Source organism: Epinephelus lanceolatus, chromosome 3, assembly GCF_041903045.1.
Source record: "Epinephelus lanceolatus isolate andai-2023 chromosome 3, ASM4190304v1, whole genome shotgun sequence".
Lineage (NCBI taxonomy): Eukaryota > Metazoa > Chordata > Actinopteri > Perciformes > Serranidae > Epinephelus > Epinephelus lanceolatus.
This window is the reverse complement of record NC_135736.1, coordinates 11,393,725-11,416,070: the sequence shown is the minus strand read 5'-3', so window position 1 is coordinate 11,416,070 and position 22,346 is coordinate 11,393,725. Positions and strand designations below refer to the sequence as shown.

At 41.7% G+C, this 22,346-nt stretch overlaps 1 protein-coding gene across 3 annotated transcripts in view; it reads right to left on the bottom strand.

Moving 5' to 3' along the window:
- Window positions 1-397: 397 nt before the first annotated feature.
- Window positions 398-22,346, bottom strand: part of mast1a (microtubule associated serine/threonine kinase 1a) — a 98,409-nt gene continuing 76,460 nt past the window's right edge. For all 3 annotated transcript variants that reach the window (XM_033623578.2, XM_033623579.2, XM_033623580.2), the window contains 15 exons: window positions 19,302-19,510; window positions 17,450-17,588; window positions 16,278-16,410; window positions 14,908-15,073; window positions 11,873-11,974; window positions 11,435-11,557; window positions 11,144-11,253; window positions 9,495-9,658; window positions 6,093-6,337; window positions 5,553-5,810; window positions 5,240-5,472; window positions 4,717-4,839; window positions 4,261-4,397; window positions 2,829-3,016; window positions 398-2,515 (listed from right to left, as the gene is read on the bottom strand). In XM_033623578.2, coding sequence (XP_033479469.2) covers window positions 792-2,515; window positions 2,829-3,016; window positions 4,261-4,397; window positions 4,717-4,839; window positions 5,240-5,472; window positions 5,553-5,810; window positions 6,093-6,337; window positions 9,495-9,658; window positions 11,144-11,253; window positions 11,435-11,557; window positions 11,873-11,974; window positions 14,908-15,073; window positions 16,278-16,410; window positions 17,450-17,588; window positions 19,302-19,510 — 4,054 coding nt within the window. In that variant the 3' untranslated portion in view covers window positions 398-791. The remainder of the gene's footprint in view (window positions 2,516-2,828; window positions 3,017-4,260; window positions 4,398-4,716; window positions 4,840-5,239; window positions 5,473-5,552; window positions 5,811-6,092; window positions 6,338-9,494; window positions 9,659-11,143; window positions 11,254-11,434; window positions 11,558-11,872; window positions 11,975-14,907; window positions 15,074-16,277; window positions 16,411-17,449; window positions 17,589-19,301; window positions 19,511-22,346) is intronic.

Here is a 22,346-nt window from a genome sequence, read left to right as displayed (position 1 = left end):
GCTCTGTCAACCACGCTTTCCTCTGCAGAAGGACACAGCCTGCAAGAACCACCAGAAATAGACACAAGGTGGCTTCACACACACACACCCACACAGACACACACATAGAAAATCCCTTGCGACAGACAGAGCTAGACAGTGCTTGACGTGACATCCACTGACAGAGTGCCTGCTTTGGCTTTGTCTGACTGAGCACAACAACTCAGTAAACTGCTGGATGAAGAAGAAATGAGCTCAATCATCTTGTTGCTTGCTTAGTAGCCAAACTGAGGCTGCGTGTCAGTTGTGTTGTTTGATGCAAATATTACAATATGAGTGTGACTCAGTTCGTCATTGTCTTGTCTGATAAGCAGTTAAAAGAACAAAGGGCTGGTTGAAAGAAAACAGAGTGACTGGATTTGGTATTCACAGTATTCAGCATGTTTTGATCAGTAAAGCACTTTTTGACCTTCTTGTACCTATAATACATGTACAGTACATACCATATGACATGCATTCACATAGACCCACACACATATACATCTGATAGTGTTCCACATTACATTAAGAGTCTTCTTATTAAATACTTTATAATAGAAAATCAACAGATAATGCACCTTTACAGTGGATTATTTCACTCCTGGTTTTAAGTTAGAATCAGTCGATGATTGAGATCAATAAATAACATTTTATATACTCTGAAACTGGAATGTACATTGTTTTTAAGTGCTTGACTTCTGTTGCATTGTTCTTCCAAAAAAGGCATTTTTTTGTTTGTTTTTACTAAAGTCCCATTTAGGGACCCTATTGGGTCACATTTTTGACTGGCTGCTACCTGTTGCAGCCCTCTCTAGCGGCGAACCAGCAGGACTTTGGGTCACCACTGCAGCCCCAACAACCACTCTACCTCCAGCGGGAGTGTCAGACTTTCCCGCTGTGCCTCCCTGCCTCTCTTCCGATGCTTTAGTCTGCTGGTCTTTGCTCTTGGACCCCTCCTGGGAGCCAAGCTTGATTGGCCCAAGGACGTTTTTGGCCACAGTGGTCAGCTGGCTGACGAAGCTCGTCTTGTCACCAGGGGAGACGGGCCGCGACTTACAGAGAGAAGGTCCGCAGAGGGAGGGGGCGACGGCAGTCGGGGAGGGAGAGGGGGAAGGCGAATGCTCCTCCACCACCTCCAGGCGACATTTGTCATCCCAGTCAAGGGTTCCCCGGTAGCAGTTGACGGGTCCGAGTCCCTGCCTCACCTTGCCCAGTGAGAGCGGCTGCCCATGTGGGGGGACGACTGGAGCGAGAACGCGAGCTGGGAGTTTAGGGCTTTTGGAGCCGAAGTCTGGAGTTCTGGAGTCACTGCTCTCTGGTCCAGCCTTTCTCAGGCTGTCCCCCATACCTGATGGTTTAAAGGTTTTGTTCATGCTCAGAGGACTTGCTTTCACTGTCGTGCTGATGCCGATGGGTTTATCTGGAGTAGATGGAGAGCTCTTGGTGAAGGCAGCACCAGGTAAACCCTTATTCTGGTTGTCTCCTTCCTGCTTTGGTTCAGTTCTGCCCCATAGAGGTTGCTGGGGATCCTTACTGCTAGGTAACACACTTTTGGCTGCTTTGTGGTCTTGCTGTTTTGAAGTTAAGTCTGCTGGACTTTCAGGGATCTTTTCAGGTTCCTTCTGACCACATAGGCTTCCTGTTGATTTGGTAGGGATGCTGGAAGTTGTAGCTTTCGTTGCTTCTCCACTTAGTCTGGAGGCCTGGCCAGCCTGTGAGCTGTAGGGCAGCTCACTTGCATGAGGTTTTCTTGTTAAGGATGACTGAGATGCTGTTGCTCCAACCCGGCTCAATCTCTCCAGGACTGTCCCACTGTCAGTCTCCCTCTCTTTTTCCCTTTCCCTTCCTCTCTCCCTCTCTTCCTTTTCCCTCCCAGCCAGCAGTGTTTCCCTGCTAAGCGGTGACTCCTGTCTCCCTAGTCTCCTCACAGGCTTCAAGACACCGGTCTCTGGGTTTGTAGAGGATGAGGGCAGGGGTGGAGCATTAGGAGGCAGATTTTCCCCTTCTGTCTCTAGCAGGCTCTGGAGCCCGAGCTCACAGAGGAAGGCATCCTTACGGTACTCGGAGTGCTGCACCTCCAGGCTGTGCTTCCTCAGTGGACCCCCCAGCCCTCCTGTAGAACTAGACTGGGTCAGAGGCGAGCCCAGCTTCTCTGCTGACTGCACCCGTTTGAGAAGAGGCGATCGAGGGGGTTCAGCACTCTTGGGCCTGGGACGGACCACCGGCGGCGAGGAGTGGAGCTTGACAGGAAAGGACTGGGTGGTGTTAGAGCTCCCCACAGTGTGGCCAGGCAAGGGTGGTGGTGAAGACTGGGTAGGGGAGGGTGTGTGGGCGAGCGGGGACAGGGGGATGTTACCTGCAGACTTACAACGCGCAGAGCGATACTGGCGGTGGAGTTTAGGGGAGAGGCCGTGCAGAGAGCTGGGCCTCATGTGCTGAGAGGGAGCGGGGGAGTTTGGAGTGCTGGAGGCCGGAGAGCTGCTCTGGGAGGAAGCACCTTAAGGAACACAGTGAACAGAAAAGATCAATTAAGATATAAAGAATCCTAGAGGAAAAGACACACTTTTGATTTAAAAGTTAGGAGAAATTAGGCTTTTAGGGCTTGTATAATTTCTTGGCTTTAAAAGCTCACTTTCTTGGCAATACGTTGTGTTTTGGAAGTAAATTTGGATAACTCCCAATTCTATTTTCTAAAAATATGTCTGGTTGTTTCCTGTGCAGTTTACACATAAATATTTCTGACATGATTTGATCCAGGAAAGTTTGTATTTGAACACTTGTGTGTGCATTGTTTATTTCCAGTGTCCTACCCAGGTATGAGGGCTCAGGGGTGGAGCGGTAGCCCTGAGTCGGGGAGCGGGCAGACAAGCTGTGAGTTGGGGAGCCTGGAAGACTCTCACTGGACGACAGAGAGCGATTCAAAGAGGACAGACTGCGGCTGGTGTGCAGCAGATTAGACTGCTTTGTGATCTTACGGAACAAGGAGCTACGCTTCTTACTGTGGGACAGACAGACAAGAAAAGACAGGAAGAGAAAGTAAGATTTATCTCCCACCCACTCCCTCATGTGCTGGTCAAGCACAGGAGTATATTCATTGCAACACTCATTTCTCCGAGATGCACCACAGAGTCCCACAAGAAGTCATGTCTGCCTTTGGCCATCACACTTTACAACTCCTCCCTCAGTGTCAGACATTCCGGGTCAGTAGACTCAGGCAGCTGGACTTAATATACCCATCAGCAGCAGCTATAAGCCATAACTCATTTATTATTTGCTGAATGACAATAAAGGATCTTGAATCTTGAATCTTTATAATTTCAGTCGTCCAATACTGCTCTGTTTCAATACAAAACAGTACAATATGCAGTGCTTAAAGCCCTCTACATGAGAACTGAAATTCCTACCTTTTCTATTATTGACCTTATGTTTAGCACACATAGTGCAATGCACATATCTCTACACATTTCCTACATCTTATATAACATATTCCTTATCTTATTCCTTAATATGTACATATTGTGTTATATATTAGCAAAATGGCTATGCCTAATGCCACCTTTTTCCTGCACACTTCTGATTTCTAATTCTATTTTATATAATTTCTCTATGTCTAAGAGCAACTGTAATGTGTCCCAATTTCCCCCTGGGGATCAATAAAGTATTTCTGATTTCTGATTTGAAATAGGATTGACATAATAAAAACTTTAGAGGACTGTAACTGTAGATTTTGCACTTTTTTTTACCACTTTCTAAAGCATGCCCTGCTTTTACATGCATTTTTTGCATGTTATGCTTCGTCCAGATACAGTGAGAATCAATTTGCAGAGACAAGATAATCCATCACAGTCAGAAGCATAAAAATCTTGAACTATGCAGTTACAAAATCAAATCCAGCAGAAAGCAAGGAGGTAGTTAGAATGACCATTTACATTTGGTTGCACCTACTTAGTGTCAAGTGTCATATGTATACTTGCAGCATGATAACTTTACCTTATTACATGCTCAGAAAAATGGTCACTAGTAATGTAATGTATACAGCAATTGTAATCAGTGGGCTAAAATGTGCAAAACCTGTGTCCCATGGATTGAGACAAACAAGACAAGACAGAGTTACTGAACATTTTGCACTATATGTAAGACAGAACAAACAAACTCTTTTACTATTGTATTGTACTTTACTTCATGTGACATAATAAAAGACCATGACTGTCATTGCAATGGTGCAGCTGCTTAATCTCCTACCTTTCCTGGCTGTCCTTGCCCATGGTCCTCTTGTTTCGTCGCGCCATCTTACATTTGTAGCTGGCCTTGCGGGCAGGACCCACTTTAATGGAGGTGTTCTCAAAAGGCGTGGTTGTCACTGTCACCTTGTTTCCACTCTGCACAGATCGATGGCATTAAATTATTTCTTCATTGATCCTAAAATTATCTACTGTCAAGCTTATTTACCTACAGAAAACTGACCAAGAAAATGCCACATTTATTTACATAATTAATAAGCAAACTGTGGATTTGGAATAACTTAAGAGCCACCAAGCTAAGAGTTACATGGGAGCTGCAAGCACTTTGCATAAGTACACGATTAGCCTTCCCCAGACAACTAAGTGCCCTTTTATTGACAGAAATAGAAACTACACATACATTTTGATACTACCAATATAAAGTAAATTGAGAATGGGTACGCCTACTGCTGCCTACCTTCAGAATGAGCTCTACCACTTCAGTGTGGACCAGACCATGGACAGGCTCCCCGTTGACATGGGTGATGAGGTCACCAGCACACAGGCCAGCTTCCTGGGCGGGACCGCCATCCTCCACATGCTGCCAAGTAACACAAAACATTCAAGTTAATAACAGGGTGAAACCAATTAGATGTAAACATTCAGAGGTCAGTATTTATTTTATCCTTATTAGAGGAAAGCATAAATAATTTTTTCCCTTTCTTTTAGCTATAAATGATGCTAGTAATTTATGTAATTATAGAACAACACCAGTGGGATGAGAAATAATATACTTAATTGATGAATTCTGAAACCCAAACTCCTAAACAGTTTTAGATAATACTATAATCTTACCTGCTTTTGCATTCTGTTTTTTTTAATTCACTGATCCCTGTCAAATGCCACCTGAACATTAAAAAAGGTCACAGCACAAGACTTCACTGACTTCAGCTCCAGTAAACAATATCATCAGACAGTACACACTACTACAAGTTTCTTACCCAAACAATGTGATGCACGCTGTAGATATCACTATCTCCAATGTAGACCCTGATGGCCCTGAGAGTAAAGCCGTACTTCTTTCCAGAGCGATGGATGGTAATGGGAGAGCGCAGCACGCTGACTGCTGGGCAGAAGTCTCTGCTGGGTGAAGAGTCACGTGATGAAGGGTTGGAGGAGAAAGAGTGGGGAGACATGGGGCTGGCCAGCGGAGAGAAGCCGCCATGCTGCTCCACTAGAGAGAAATGAGATACTGTATTAGTGTGCCACAAATTAATATGTCCAAGAGGATTTCATTCAATTATTTCCTCTCACCTGATGGTATGATGACAGACAGGGCTGTGGCAGAGGCTGACTTGATGACCTTGTTTCCAGGTCTGGAGCTGCGTTTCTCACTATCACCAGACAAATGCTGATGGCGCGCCCTGCGGAGGACCAGGTCATTGGTGGCCCGGGGCCCCAGAGGGTCATACAGAGGAGTCACCACATCACGACCAGCTGCTGCAGGACCTGGGGACAATGTGGCGATGGCGGTGGTAGCTCCTGGTGTCTCTCCATGTCTAGGGGATTTGTCTGTGAGAATGTGGAGTCAGGTGGAAATTATAGTTATTTAATTTTACAGTAGCAGCTAGAGGTGAACACAGTTATGTTATGAATTGTCCAGCTGTCTACTGACTCAGCAGTAGTTATGTAATCAGGTATTACAGGCTGTTTTTTTTACCTCCTCCACTCTTAATCCCCCTTGCTTTCTCTGTCTTCTTTGCTCTTTGCCATTATCCCTATCCCCCTCTCACTTACTTCCTCTTGTAATCCTCTCTCCACCCTAATAACCTTTGACTACCTCAAGGAACACACCTGCTCCGTTGATCTCTTTCAGACTGTTCCTCTGCTCCAGGAGGCTCGGAGAGGGTACATTGGTCCCATCTAGTGAGGTTCCACGGACCTTCATGGGCGCCTGGCGGGACAGGAAGTCTGGCTCACCATCTAGGGCTGAGGCAAAACGATGTGTATCCATAAGCGCTGAGAAGCGTCGCCGAGCACCAAGAGGAGGGCTCGCATCCCCCTCCATGTAAAGGGACTCTGAGCAAGACAGGCGCTTCCTGCAAGAGGACAAAGAAAGGCAGTCATGTAAGATAATGCAATCACTGTCTTCTCTGTAAGAATCGATCATCCAACATGGTCCATTGCCATGCTAGCAATTCAGCGAAGCTTTAAGTATGCACAGTGGTGCTTTGAGAGTAATGCTAATGTTAGCATCCTAACATGTTCACAATGACAGTGCTAAGATATTGATGTTTAGCAGAGGTAATGTTTACCATATAGCTGCTAAGTACAGTGACATGGTAGCTCCTAACTAGCACTGAACACAAGGTATGGCAGAGGCTCATGGGAATGTTATTAGTTTTGCATGTATTTTGTCTTTGATCAAAGTATTGGACAAATCAAATGTTGACCTGATGATGGTGCCGGATAAAGAGTGAAGTGATCACTAAAGTTACAGAGTGCGGCAGGGATGACATTTATTTGTAGGGCAACATGGAAGTTAGTGTCGCTCTGCGTCCCTCCACAAAAAGCCAACTGGATTTTTCCATTGGTTTCAGATTATTACAGAAAATAAGCTCAGTGGCAAGGCAAGGCAAGACAATTTTATTTATATAGCACCATTCATACACAAGGCAATTCAATGTGCTTTACAAGACAAATACATTAAAATAAAACATTAAAGGAACAATAAAATTGTAAACAAACGTTTATGCCACTTACATTTGTTCATCAAATGAACACCACTTAAATAATGTTTCTAATGTTAATGTAATCTCCAGAAGTAAATAGCTAACATTACTATAAACAAACTACACCGCGGTTGCATGACTTCTGGTCACCACACAAGGAGGCTGTAAAGCCATGTTTGGTGTGATTTGGCATGATGATGCTTTGTAGTCTCATTTAGCCACTTGTTAGCAACTGTCGTTTTTAAGGCTTCTATATTCATGAGTGGGGTACTGACTGACAAATTTAATGTTGCAGAACAAAAGGTGAAAGCTTCTTAAGCTTGTGTTAACCACAGACCTTGTTTCAGGCATCTAGCCAAAATAACATTCAAGAAACCCATCGACTTTGAGACAAGAGAATGGGAGTGCAAAATTCTAACTCAGTTGTGGTTTTTGGACTCATTCCTGCACCACTCTATTATGATTCATCCTGAGGGGGGAACATGAATGTGTGCACCAAATCCATCCAATAATTGTCAAGACAAATGAGTTAAAACCACACATTTGAACATCAGGGTGCACTAGAATACGTCAGGGGATCACTAATGTCAGTAGGATTCATCTTCTGGGGATCATGAATGTCTGTGTACAATGACATGGCAATCCATCAGATAGTTGGATAGTTGTTGGACCGACCCTGCATGGCTTTTTCTATGAGTGAGTCTCTGTTTTGTTTGTCTTGTGCACTTGCACAAGGATGTATGTGCACAGGGGCTGTGCAATACATATCCCTGTCAATCCTCTGACACTATCCCACTAACAAACAAATAGAGAAAATAAAAAGGATGCTTGTTGACCCTGTTGGCATACCCTCGGGGCCTGGGTGGCTGACGAAGGCCCTGACTGACATCTTCAACCTGTCACTGGCCCAAGCAGCTGTCGACACATGCTTTTAAACCACCAACATTGTGCCGGTGCCTAAATGCTCCACTGCAGTGAGCCTTGTAATGACTTCTGCCCTGTTGCCCTCACCCCCACCTTCATGAAGTGCTTTGGGAAGCTGGTCCTGGCTCACCTTATTGCCTGCCCACCACCCACACTGACCAAGAACACCTACTGTATGTAAGAAAGCTTTTTTATTAATATCAGTTCAGCATTCAACACCATCATCCCCTCCACACTGATCACCAAACTCCTGACCTGGGCATCAACACCTGCCTTAGCAACTGCATACTGGACTTTTTAACCAACAGACATCAATCCGTCTGGTTAGACAACCACACCTCCTCAACTCTCGTCCTGAGTACTGGTGTTCCACAGGGCAGAGAGTCCTCTGCTCTACTTCCTCCTCACCTACGACTGCATGCCTGCAAGGCGGGATAGAATAAGACTGCTTGCTTTTGAACATGGATGTAAACAATGCCTTTGAAAATGTTTTATGAGAAAGTAAACACATTTAACACATTTGTTAGAGCTCAAGGATACACATTGTGCGTTTTGGTAATGACTTTTTTTAGTTAACAAGAAAATTCCACAGGGCACCTTCAATTAAAGAAATGAATGAATGAATGTAATGAGCTGTTGCCAAAAAGTAATCACAGCTGGTGAGATACTGATAATTCAAACTTGATATGGGAGAGGCAAAATCCAATATGTAAGGTAAAAATGATGAGCCACCTTATCCAATTTTCTATCCATTTTGAACGCGTAAAGTATGAAGGAATAATTGTATTTTACATGTGAATGTAGAGAGATCGAAATCAAGACGTATGCCTCCTAAAGATTGAGGTGAAATGGAGTTATGAGAAGTAATGGCAATCTGTTTCTGCTGTGTCCTCTCAATCAGAAATGTGTCAGTTAATAATATATAGTCTGAGACTCAGCATAGTAAGCTGCCTCAATGCATGACAAGCATAGCAACAGAGCAGGAAAATTTAGGAGGGTTAAAAACTAAAAGCCTTCATATGAGGTAATGAGAGGTCTCTTTAATTGTCAGTCCAACATGAATAATTACTATCAGACAGATGTTGACTATAACAGAAGACTAATAACTGTATTGCAGTTATACAAATACAGCAGCAATACTACCTGTATTCAATAATTACCAGTAATTATCCTTTTTATATTTTAATTGAAAAATTAGGCACTGGATTTGGGTGAGAAAAGCAGCTACATTTGCATATTTATCAACAAATCATGCAAAAACTGACACATGAGAGACATGATGCTGGGTTTCTGTGAGTCATATGAACCAGAAATTCCACTTTCCTACTTTCCTAACTTTGGTGGGATATGATGCCTATTGTTGACTCAAAGTGAGTGTGAACTCTCACACAAAGTTTCTTTTTATACAAGAAGTGTCAAAATTGGTGTCAGTGAGATAGAGGGTAAAGTTATTCAGGCACACTGGGGTGTGTGACAGCCAGGCTGCTAAAAGAGAAAAAAACACATTCAGGGAACCACCGTCTGAACTCCCTCAGTCCTTTCTCACCTCATTTCTATACATGCCTCTACAACGCCTCATTCAATATTGCCCACCACTCACATCTCAGGGGATCCAGTCCTCCAGCTCTTGTCTCTCATGCTGAAGCTGCCCAGGCTCTCTCGCTTGGTCACCTTGTCCTCCCGTGGGCCCTTGTGCTCCCGACGGGACACAGAGGTTGTAGCTTTCTGCTCCAGCTGAGACAGATGCTCCATGCTGCTGTACACCTGCAGGGGGACACAGTCGGATCAATCATCATTTGGTCTGTAAGCAGTTATTAACAGCTCCGGGAAAATGCAGCTGGTGGGTGGGAGTTACAGCTGGATAATCTTTTGCTGTAATTATTTATATGTATTGCAATTATTTCAGATATTAGATATATGGTATACACGAGAGTGAGATCTGCCTTATAATTAATATATATTTGGCAATTAACGTTGTGCATGCTAATAAGATTATTTTACTTGGTTGAGTGCGGACATATTTAATTTCCTATTTGAAGCAAGGTAGCACAACAAACACAACACAGTCAAGGTAACTGTAGACATTACAAGTAATCTAATGCAATATATTGGATTGTAAGACCAGTATCGTGATTTGCATCATATCGCCTGATTCTTGTCAATACACAGCCCTATTACAATTTAGGGTTACTTATTATAAACATGTATTTCTGACCAGTGGGGTAGTATGTTGTATTCTTCAAAGAAGGAACTCAGATTTTACACTAAAGTGTGGTTGCAGGTCTTGGGGTACTATAAGCCTTTTGTGAACTGGAGAAGCTGAAACCTTTGTGTGTCTGTCCTTTTTGCTTAAAAAATTACAAATTTTCTATCTTCCACTAATGGATTATTCAGCATTTATCATTGCAGCTCTACATTAATGAATTATAATGGACCAAATACATGTGTGTATTCACTGCAGACCTCATTATGTGTGTGGATTCAGCAGAGGTCTTTGTTAACCTGCTTTCCTCAAGCAAGGCCACTCAACAGCCCTTGACCATAACTTCAAACACACCTCAAATTTAATTGAAATTGCGCCCCTCAGTGAGGCACTTTAAATTTTCTGAAGGGCTCCTTCACAATCCCAGAACCCAAACATGAGAGGTCGGACCAGGTAAAAGACACAAGGAAGGCAGATGGAAAGACAGAGCGAGTGAGAGAGGATGGAAGTGGGAGAGTCGAGAGAGGAAAAGAAAAAACAGCATGAGGTGAGAAAATCCCACCCGAGAGGGAAAGTGTGATAGGAAGAACATGCTGGCACACTGTGAGAGAGACACAGATCAGAATTAAAAGAGATTTGGCCATGGAAGGAGTGGATGAGAATAAAAAGGATGAAAGTCTGTCAGGGTCATTAAACACACATCTGTAGAGCAAGGCCTTGAGATTAAAAGTACGTGGGCCTCTGAGTGGCTTAAAATAGAAGCTACAGACAGAAGGAATGGTGTAACAGTTACAGCAGCCCAGTAAGACTGTCTGAACTCCAGGTAGGAGACCTGAATCCACCCTCCAGGTGCTGCTCTCTGTACAGCAAGACCTCATTTTATCTGTCGAAAACTCTCTTTTCCTCCTCACACAGTCCTGTTAAAAAATCTCAAGTGTCAAGTGATAAAAATTTAACAGGTTCACACAGTGAGAAAAAAAGGAAAACTGTGTCAAATGACTGAGGGAGATGAGAGAGGTGAGGGTGGCAGAGAGACAAAGTCAGACCTTGCTGAAGCGAGGAGAACAGGAAGAGAACTGTCTGATCTCCACTGGCTCATCGTCATTGGTGTCATCTTCATCATATGTATTGATGTGATGATACCGATCGGAGCGAGCTGGCAGGAAAGACAGAGAGAGAGAGAGAAAGAGAGAGAAGATGAAATATTTAAGCTGTCATCTCAACATGAAAAGTGCATTTGTGACTGGAACGATGTCAGAAAATTACTGTACAACCCATAAAGCTAATATTGATATAACTGTCCTACTTTACAGACACATAAATCCAGAGGAACGTACTATCAAAGTAGCTGGTGTCCTCCTCTGACTCCAGGTGAGGGATGAACTCTGCCTTCTGCCTCAGCAAACTGTTCCAGTCCAGCTCAGTGAAGAATGAGTGCTGCTTCACCTCAAACGCTCCGCCTGATGGCACAAACAACACAATCAGATCACAATACAGAATGGATAAACGCCATATTTAAGTGGCTTAAATCAATGTTTCTTATATTAACAGTGTGTGAAAGGTGCCTCTCTTAGTCACAAACCTAGGAGTGAAAGTTATGATGGAGCGTTTTAGCAACTTTCAGCTGCCTGTTTTGGTTTTCCAGCATGCATGGAACTGTTTTGCATCACACTCACTTTCTCAGATTCACATTAATGGTACACTGCATTCCTAATACAGGCACAAAATAGGTGCAGATCAGAACTCTGATATCAAGTGAATGCAAAAGTTAGTACCTGTACCCAACCGCACAAGAGGGTTGGTCTGCAACAGGGCAGAGATAAGGTCTTGGGCATCTGCAGGCAAGGCCTCATCACCATCTGGCCAAACTATGTCATCTAACAGAGACAACAAAGAGAGAGCAAAAGGTCAGTGTAACAAGGATGAAAGAAACGGCCTCCTTTTGAAGTAGTTTCAAAATGACATATCATAGGCAGGTCCAAACAACTGCGAAATGCCCTTAAAGGTATAGTTCGGATCTTTTTAAGTGGGTCGTTTGAAATGTGCTTCCATAGTCAGTGTATTACATACAGTGGATGTTGGTTGGCACACTCCCAGTTTAAAGAATCAGACAGCAGTACCACCATGGAGACTAAGCAATATACTGCTGTGGACAGTGGCAGCAGCAAAAGGTATTTCAGCTGCCTAAAAAAAATCAATAACAACTTAAAGCTTACCTTACATATATATATGTATATATATATATATATAGAGAGAGAGAGAGAGAGAGAGAGACAGAGTATTTTCACCCCTTAACCTTGCCGTCAGAAAGCCCACTCCAACGGAGAAGCTGTTACAGCTTCAGTTCGCCATCTATGCTCTCATCAAAGCCACCAGACTGCTTTGACAAAAACAGTAATTTTAGTTTGCTCAGCACAGTGAGCTGCTGGTCTACTGCTGCTTTAACCCTATGGGCCCTAGGCGTTTTTGGGGTATTTTTACTGCCTTTACTTTTAAGCTCATATCACAGTCATTATAAATGCATCATTTTATGTCCTTCTATGTACCTGTATTTTATATTAATTTTTATATCAATGAAAAAAAAACCAAATCTGTGTTACTAAATTCTTACATTTTTACATGTATCTCACCATAACAAGTTGGAAGAAGACATATTCTGCCATATATGAAGAGGAGAGACTCTCTGGAATCTGGCAATAAAAGAACCATGATGCTGGGACATTCTGTCACTTCACAGCTGTCCAAAACATGTGGTTTGTGCCAGGCGGACATGAATGCCAGTATTTTTTCATTATTGCAAGAAATTGCATTGACTCATTCACAAGTCAAAATGTGTTTTATCTGAAAGAAACATGCAATATTTACATCTAAGATCATAGAAAAATAGTCAACCAAGTGCAATGATGTCCTACAAGATAATATTTGCCACTTTGTTTGCAGTAAACAAAGTTTGTTGTTGTTTTTCAGTTTCAGTTGTATATTGGGGGGGCATTTTAGGCATTGGGGGGGGACACATGTCCCCCTCAATGTATATGTTGGCTACAGCCCTGTCATGCATGCATAATTAGGCTACAGTTGTCTGGGTGCACAAAGGTGAAGTGGCTAGTCTTGTCATACAAAGTTTGATGGAGTGTCAACTGGACAATATGGAGATATTTGCATCTTGAAAGCCGGACTACAAATGTGGATAGACAGGGAGAAACACACGCAAGCCTAAGACGTGGTAAGATACGATATTCCTCACTATATGACGTGACTGATAACAAGATCTGTATAATGGGTTGTAAAGAAATTCATCAGGTTTTATTTTGTAGACAATTAATCTGAATTTATAGCATGATGGGATGACAGCACAATGATGTGTGTGGTATCACTGGAAAGGTCTGCTCCTGCGCTTTCATGTGATATGCGCGGCATTTCTGTGCGACCCCGCATTCGCAAGTAATCCATCCAAGAGTAATGTGTGTGCAAAGCTGTATGAAAGCTTTGTTATCCAAAATTTAAGTGTAATTTTATCATTGTTTTTTGCTGTGAAAACATTGGACTACTGACAAGTGCTTGGTCTTGTCGGAAAGCTACAATTCCGCTGTTTCACATGATGTGTGTGGCTTCTCACTATGATGAACAGTCGCGGAGAAAATCAATAGAGAAGAACAGGTGTGAATTTGGACGCACTATGCGTCGTTCGGGCCCATAGGGTTAATGAGTTAGTTAGTTAGTGTTACTGTGTGACTTTGATGATTCTGACCTAAGTCTTTAAAATACTTAAGTCACACAATAACACAACCACATTAACTGATCATGGCAGTGCATTCAGCAAGCTAAAATTATTGTTTTTGTCAAGGGATTCAGGCCTTGATGAGAACGATATGACAGCTTCAGTTCCCTGTTGGAAAGGGCTGTCTGATAGCAAGGTAAGGCAGTGAAAATATTCTAAATATGGCGTACACTTCAACTTATATGGATTTAACTAAAAAATGTTTTGCTGCTGCCTTCGCCCACAGCAGTACATTGCTTAGCTTCCATGTTGGTACCCCTGTCTGCTTCTCCAAACTGGGGGCGTGCCGACTGCCTGTGGGTAAGACAGTGTCTATGGAAAAGTACCTAAGACAACCCCACTTGAAAATATCTAAACAATCCCTTTAATTCCTTCATGTCATGGGGGAAAAAGATATTTTAAACATGGAAGAAAACTACTCTGTCTGGAGCACTATCTCTGTACCTCTGCTCAGACTACATCACATGCATGAGAGACATGGTATTGGATAAGAATGGTAACATTTAATTGATCCTTGGAGCATACACAGTTTGTTTTCTAAACTTTGTGGCAGTCTTGAAATAGTGTTTTACACTTACTATGACCTACTTAGTATAAGGAAAGACGGTAACCCAGAAACCCAGCTGAATGAAAACATGGTGTACAACTTTTGTTGTTTGCTCTTACAGCTGCAGTTTGAGAGAAGTGTAAGTAAATTTATCTTGTTTTCTTATTATTTATTCCAGTTTTATTTTAACCAGCCAGGGCCGCTATGGTTTAGGGGGTAGAGCGGGTTGTCCTCTAATCGAAAAGATCAGCATCCTTGAGCCAGATACTGAACCCCAAATTGCTCCTGATGGCTGTTCCATTGGTGTGTGATTGTGTTAAAAGTTGAGTAGTAGGTGGCTTGTGCGGTAGCCTCGGCCACCACAGTATGAATGTGTGTGTGAATGGTTAAATGTGACTCGTAGTGTAAAACACGTTTTGAGCGGTCGGAAGACTAGAAAGGCACTATACAGATGCAAGTCCTTAAGTTTCAACACTATTTCTTACCTGTGATCACCTGTCCAAACAGCTCCTCTGGAGTGTCGCCAAAGAAAGGCACACAGCCCACCAAGAACTCATAGAGGATGATGCCCATGGCCCACCAATCCACTGGCTTTCCATAGCCCTGACGGAGAATCACCTCTGGAGCAATGTACTCTGGAGTGCCACACACCTGGGTGATGGAGAGAAAATGGAAGCAAGGACAGCAAAGACAGAAATTGAGAGAGAATGAAAGAAGGTTTGGAGATGCTTGACAAACGCGGTTGGAGTTCTTGGCATCCAGGAAAATTTGTGTAAGGTAAGGTAAGGTAACTTTATTTGTACCCGAAGGTAGATTTGGTTCACAGTTCAAGTGATTTGGCTTCATCCACACAAAACAGACAAACAGGTCAGACACAGCAACATAACAACAGTAAAAAGGCAAAGTGCCATCAGTGCGTCATATCAAAGTGCAGGATCAAAAAGAGCATGTAAAACCATTATAATACCCAAAATATGAAATTAAAAACTCAATAATGAGCCTCTGGTATCGTTTTTTCCACAAAAAAGTTCAAATAATTTGTTTTAAAAAAAAAAATTGTAAAAGCACATCGACCCCTTCTCCCTCTCCCATTCAAAATCTATGAATAAGCAAATATTTTTCATTTCAAAAGTATAACTACTGAACACAAGATGTCTCCTACTTCAGTAAAAAGTCTTAGGTCAAATCTTCAAGTAAAGTAACAGTGAGTAAAACATATTGATGACAGGTTTCAGGTTTCATTCTAATGGACATACATATATATATGTGGTTCAGTTATGATTTGCTGTTTAGAAGATGTGAAAGTGAATATACAATGTATGCACTTGTGTTAGTGTGTGTGCATCCATCTTACACAAAAGAGACATCATTAATGAGTCAATAAGAAACACTCTCCTAATCAGAATCTCCATTAGAAACATGAAAAGCAAAGCCCTGGTCTGTTTCATCCGCAGATGTGAGTTGATTACTGGCAGACAAACAGATGCTTGCTTCCACCCAGAAGAGCTGACTGATCTGACTGATTATGACCACTCTCATTCAGAGCACAAACAATATCTATAATTGCTAAAATTGGGATTGTGATGGAGATGGAGATCATTAACAATTCACTAATTCAGACTGCGCAGGAAGCATTGTAATGCAGTGTCTTCATTTGGAGATTATTGATTTGGCCAGATGACTTGGCAGGTTGGCTGGAGAAGACGAAAAGATGCCGTGAATGCCAGTCGCCTGTTCATCCACCAAACATCCCATCTAAGAATTACACAAATAATCCCTATTCATACAGTCGCTAATTAAATGTATCTGTCTGCAGCCTTTCCTCTGCAGCCTGCAATACACACAGGTACTTTACCTGCTTATCCAGGAACTCTCTGGCATCTTTTTCAATGTGTCCCTCATACAGGTTGGTGGTGAGGCTCATCAGACCCATCTTGGACAAGCCAAAGTCTGTAAGCTTGATATGTCCCATGGAGGTGATCAGTAGACTATTTGGAGAAAGAAAACGGGTATTCAATTCTGGTACATTGCAATAAAACCCATATATAATGGTATGTGGTTATTTGAAAAGCTATGTCATGGTCATAGATTGTCATTTGTTGTTACTGAGGGCAGGTCTTGCATTAAATGTCAGGAGGAGAGTGCATAAGTGAAGATATGGAAACATGAGGCAGGCTTGCTGCAAATGAATTCCCAGAGTAAGTTTGTACTGAGACCGAGATGAATCTTCATCCCTAAAGTATTTTGGTTTAGTTTCTGTCTGCCTCAATTTGCTGACCTAAAATGAAGTAAAACCAACTGAGCTCAGTATACAGAAAGGAGAAGAGGACTGGAGCAGACCTGCAGTGAACTATAGGTAAGGCCTGTCTTCTTTTTTGAATGGCAATCAAGGCTCAGATAGGTTCTGGCCTGTTATTAGATGTAGCCATAAGGCTAAATGTTCATTCAATACCCTAGACCTAAAAACAAATCATTTTGTCAGTACTTCTTGTGCAGTGACAGCTAATTGTCCTGTTTAAAGTGAGTGTGCCAAACAGTCTCCTTTTCCTTTTTTTTAGCAGTGCTCACTCACTTTCAAAGCAGCAATATTTGATTTTTGCCACTTGGGGCAGCAGAATAAACTGATTACACCTACAATGACGTATTATCACCTCATACACTGGTTAGGGAGAACTTGTTGGATATTAACACACCCTGTATGTATGGAGAAGCATTATAACTCATTTGCTTTAGCAGCTAAATGCTCTACTTTGTTTACCAGCTCAGAAATAACCTTGCCTGCTGTTTTGCACTGGGCAGGTAGCGTATAGTGGCTATTGCAAATAATGCTGAAAAAGAGGTGAAACGGAGTCAAAGCAATAAAGTTGCTGGCTGTAAAACAAAAATAAAGTGTGCTGAAAAAAGGTTGAAAAACACCATAACGCTTAGAGGAGTTGCAGACAATTTCATTCATCACCATGAGCAGCCTCTTTAACATCACATGTTGTCATTTGATCCAGTGTTAATACAAAACCTTTAAACACTCACTTGTCAGGTTTGAGGTCTCTATGGACGATGCCATAGTTGTGCAGGTATTCCAGAGCTAAGACTGTCTCAGCAAAGTACATCCTTGCAAGCTCCACAGGCAGAGCCCCGATATTCTTCAGCAAAGTGGCACAGTCACCACCTGAGAACACAGAAACACTGTTACTGTTGCATCGTGAGTGGATTTATTTATTTCATAGTTTTGACAGGATGGATATTGCATGAGAAATGCTGAATGAAAATTATTCAGACAAATGGTACTGAAGCACAGAAAGCATGCAGGATGATGTAATTTCATCCTCTGATGAGGGAGAGCAGCATCATAATATGTAATTCATAATAAAAATATTCCTATTTTTGTGGTGTACCTGTGCATATAAATGGGTATAAACATTTTGTTTATTACATTTCTATGCTTTTTTTCAGCTTGTAATCGACTTTTGCAGTCCCTAAAGCACATTTGGCAGTGTCATCCTACGTGAGTCACTCACGACTACCCTTCATGCCTCAGTGTGCACCATCAGATAACATGAGAGCTACTGCAGCCGGAGCCACGACGCTGTCCCGAATGTACTGACCTTGTTTGACTTTCATGGTCAAGAATCATTGTGATAGTGAAATAAGAGTCTCATCATCTCCACCATATTACTTTCCTTTTCCTGAATCTGAGCACACAAAATCATCATCTGCTATTAAATGTTTATCTGACACATTTATATAGAATTAAATAAATGAAGAGCAGAAGTTGAATAAGGTTACACTTTAAAGAGACAGTTCATCCCAAAATCAAAAAACACATGTATTTCCACTTACCTGTAGTGCTGTTTATCAGTCTAGATTGTTTTGGTGTGAGTTGCTGAGTGTTGGACATATTCAGCATAGAGATGTCTGCCTTGTCTTTAATATAATAGAATTAAATGGTACTCGGCTTGGGGTGCTCGAAGTGCCAAAAAAATACATTTGAAAAACTCAACAGCAATGTCTCTTTCCAGAAATCATGACGCAGTTACTCAAGATAATCCACAGACCGTGCTGTGAGCAGTTTCATGGAGGAACTATTTTCTTTCTACCGAACTACACCCACCAACTGTATCACTGCACAGAAGGAAGTGTGCATCTTCTCATGGACGAGAGACTTGTGCTTGTGACACTGGGATGTAAACCTTAATGGTGTTCTCCTCGGCTGAGCTGTAACGTTAGCTAGCTCAGTGGTGCTAAGTGAGCTAGCAGTAGATGTGCACTTCCTTCTGCACGATGCTACGGTTGGTGGGGGGTCTTGAGTAACCTGGTCATGATTTCTAGAAAGACATGTTGTTGTTGAGGTTTTCAAATGTATTTTTTTGGCGCTTTGAGATATAAACCGAGTGCCATCTACTTCCATTATATTTGAGAGAGGGCAGACATCTTTACAGCCAATATCTCCAACACTTGGCTACTCACACCAAAACAATTTGATCTGATAAATGGCACTAAAGGTAAGAGGAAAAATATGTGTTTTTGATTTGGGGGTGTCCCTTTAAGGTCACCATCACTACAAGCAAAAAGTAATTAAAACTCGTGAAGTCAGGGCCACAGCACACAGACAAAGGATTTAATCAATTAGAAACAGATTCATTCATGGAAGCTTGAGAAGAGCAAGGTCAGGGAATAGGAGCCAGGATGAAAAAGCTGAAAATGTTATTTTACAAACCAGATAGAAACCTGATCTAACATTTCCTCAGAAGCCTGACACAGAAAAAGGAAGGGCAGAACAAGAGCACCACCCTTTCAGAGTGGTCCCATAATTCAAAACTATCTTTGAGTCTTCCCTCTGTGTAATTAAAGTCTGCAACAAAACCAAACCTAACTCCCTTACCCTCAACATATTCCATGACCATGCACAGATGTCTCCGCGTTTCAAAGGAGCAGAACATGGAGACGACGAAAGGGTTCTCTGCGAAGGTGAGGATGTCCCTCTCTACAAAGGCCTGCTGGATCTGGTTCCTCAGGATCAGATTCTGCTTGTTGATCTTCTTCATGGCAAAACGCTGACGCGTCTCTCTGTGGCGCACCAGGTAGACGGCACTGGAGAGAAGGTGAGACAGAATAGACAAGAGTGAAATCTAAAGAGACTGGCAGTGCCAAGATGAGGTATGAAGGAAAGAAAGCAGGATTAGACAGTGCTGAGACCGTTATGAATTTATTATATGAGAAGATCTAAAAATAGAGAGGATATTCCATCTGCTCTTAGACATGAAGTTCATACAGTGTGGCTGAGTGGATATTAAGACTTAAAAACCTCTGGCACAAAATGTCAAGCCCTGCGCCAGTAATCGTTCAGCTTCTTTAATCCTGAACTGAATTTGCCTATCCTTTTTCCTTTACATGGGCAGATAATGAAAGCTCCTTTCTGATGTATCCAAGACAGCTTTACATACTGAAAATCTTTTAAAGTGCAGCAACATGCCTACTGATTAAGACCAAGAGGAGACCTTGTGTTGTTTTAAATTCCGCACTGATTGTTTGTCAGCTGAGTACACTTTAAATGTATGTCTGTGTTTACCAGTGCCTGAATACATGTCAGAAAATGTCTTTAAACCTTTAAATTTTACCCCTTAAAGGAAAAGTTCACCATTAATCAAAAACACACATTTTCCTCTTACCTGCAGTGCTACTTATCAGTCTAGATTATTTTGGTGTTAGTTGCTTAGTGTTGGTGATATAAGCCATGGAGACATCAGCCTTCTCTCCAATATAATGGAACTAGATGGCATTCAACTTGTAGTGTTCAGACCACCAAAAAAATCATGAACCAGTTACTCAACATGATTGACAAACCTTGCTGTTAATAGTTTTGTGTGGGAACTATTTTCTGTCTTCCAAACTAAATCCACCAACTGGATCACTGCACGGAAGGAGGAGCTAGCTAACATTACAGCTCAGCCAAGGTGGATGCCATTAATTTTTACATCTTGTGCTGTCACAAACACGAGCGTCTTGTCCATGAATAGATGCACTTGTCCTTCCGCCCTGTGATACAGTTGGCGAGTGCAGTTCAGTGAAGAGAAAATAGTACCTACATGAAACTGCTCACAAAAAGGCCTGTGAATGATCTTGAGTAACCGGGTCATGATTTCTGTAAAGAGACACTGTTGTTGAGTTGTTTTTTTATTGTAGTCACGTGCCATCTAGTTCCATTATGTCGGAGAAGGCAGACATCTCTTTGGCTGATATCTCTAACACTCGGCAACTCACACCAAAGCAATGTAGATTGATAAATAGTGCTACAGGTAAGAGGAAAATATGAATTTTTGATTTAGGGTGAACTGTCCCTTTAAAATCTCTGGATGCTGGTGCTTTTGTTATTCTTCATACCAATATAAAGAATTGTAAAACTGCTTTTAGTCTCAGTCTCTTAGTTAGTTAATTAGTTTTTTTGCTGTGTCATGCCAAATATATGATTAAATCTCTAATGGGATTATAAAACGCTTTTTATCTCAAAAATGTTCACAAGTAACACATACGAAACCAAAACCTAAATGAAAACATTAATATTAAATGAATCCTGACATTATATACACACACATTTATATAATCTCAGGTAAAAATTGTGTAGAATGTGTACAAAATTTCAAATACTTAGTGCAGCTTTATCCTGATAAAAGGCCTTTTTCCTCATCTGCCCACCTTTCTTCATCTATCTGGCTCTAACGTAAATGTTTCACACATAAATAAAAAGTCAGTCTCTTTGTGCATCGTCCATGTTTAAAAAACAGTTTCTGTTTTTATCTTACTAAACAATACATAGCATAGTTCTGATAATTGGTTAACATTGACAACAATCTCTTACAACATATTATTTTAGCTACTGTATGCATTAATATAATGTGGTTCAGAAACATTTTGTTGGTATTTCTACAGAATATTCAGTATCAAAACTGTTCAGGCTGGTTCTTTCAAAGCAGCTGGTTTTCAGCGATTGAAATGATTTTTACCTCTATCATCACAGTGTTGATATTTGGGTAATTTTTACTCAAATTCACACAATTGTGCCACATCTTTGTTTGTTGTTTTTAATCAGGTCTTCATGAAGCACTTAATGATGCTGAGCATGAATGTTGATTGTTGACCTTGGAAACACTGTGATGCTTTTTTCTTTTAAGAGCTCTTAACCATATTTAAGACTTCCACAGTGTATTGAGGTTAAGTGAAGATTTTTAAAACACTACATAATAGCTTAATTGGATTTGATCTGGTTACTCTTGACAACACTGGCACATACGGGTACTTTGCAAAAAATGTCAAGCCGTGCTTCTTTGTTGGGGATTAGAAAACCTAATATCTGTCAACTGCCAATGCAATTTGATGTGTGTTTGATGTGATTATAATTTTGCCAAATTTTAGATGTCTGTCTTTTAAACCAGTGCTGCACTGCTAAAACAGTGTGGTCGAACAGACAAAATAGCAGCACGCAATGAGACCCACAAACTGTGGATCCATTTTTGTCTTTTTTGGGGGGAGACAGGGGATCCTTTGGGGGAGATAGCAGGTCAACAGTACGTGCTACTTGTGTTAACTGAAAACTGGAAACCCACAGATTAATTTGAGATGCAGCTCAGCACTCTGTGTCAAGTTTTTCTAGTGATATTGCTGTAATAAACACTGCATGCAAAAAAGTGCATAGTTTGTGACCCAAAACTGTATGGGACTAACCGAAAGAGGACATGCCTGTAAAAGGGAGAATTGTGGGTACCCACAGAACCTATTTTCATTTAGATATGTTGAGGTTAGAGGTCAAGGGACCCCTGTGAAAATGGCCATGCTGTTTTTCCCTTGCCAAAATTTAGCCTAACTTTGGAGACCCCTTCCTGAGAAGCTAGCATAACATGGTTGGTACCACTGGATTTCCTAGGTCACTCTT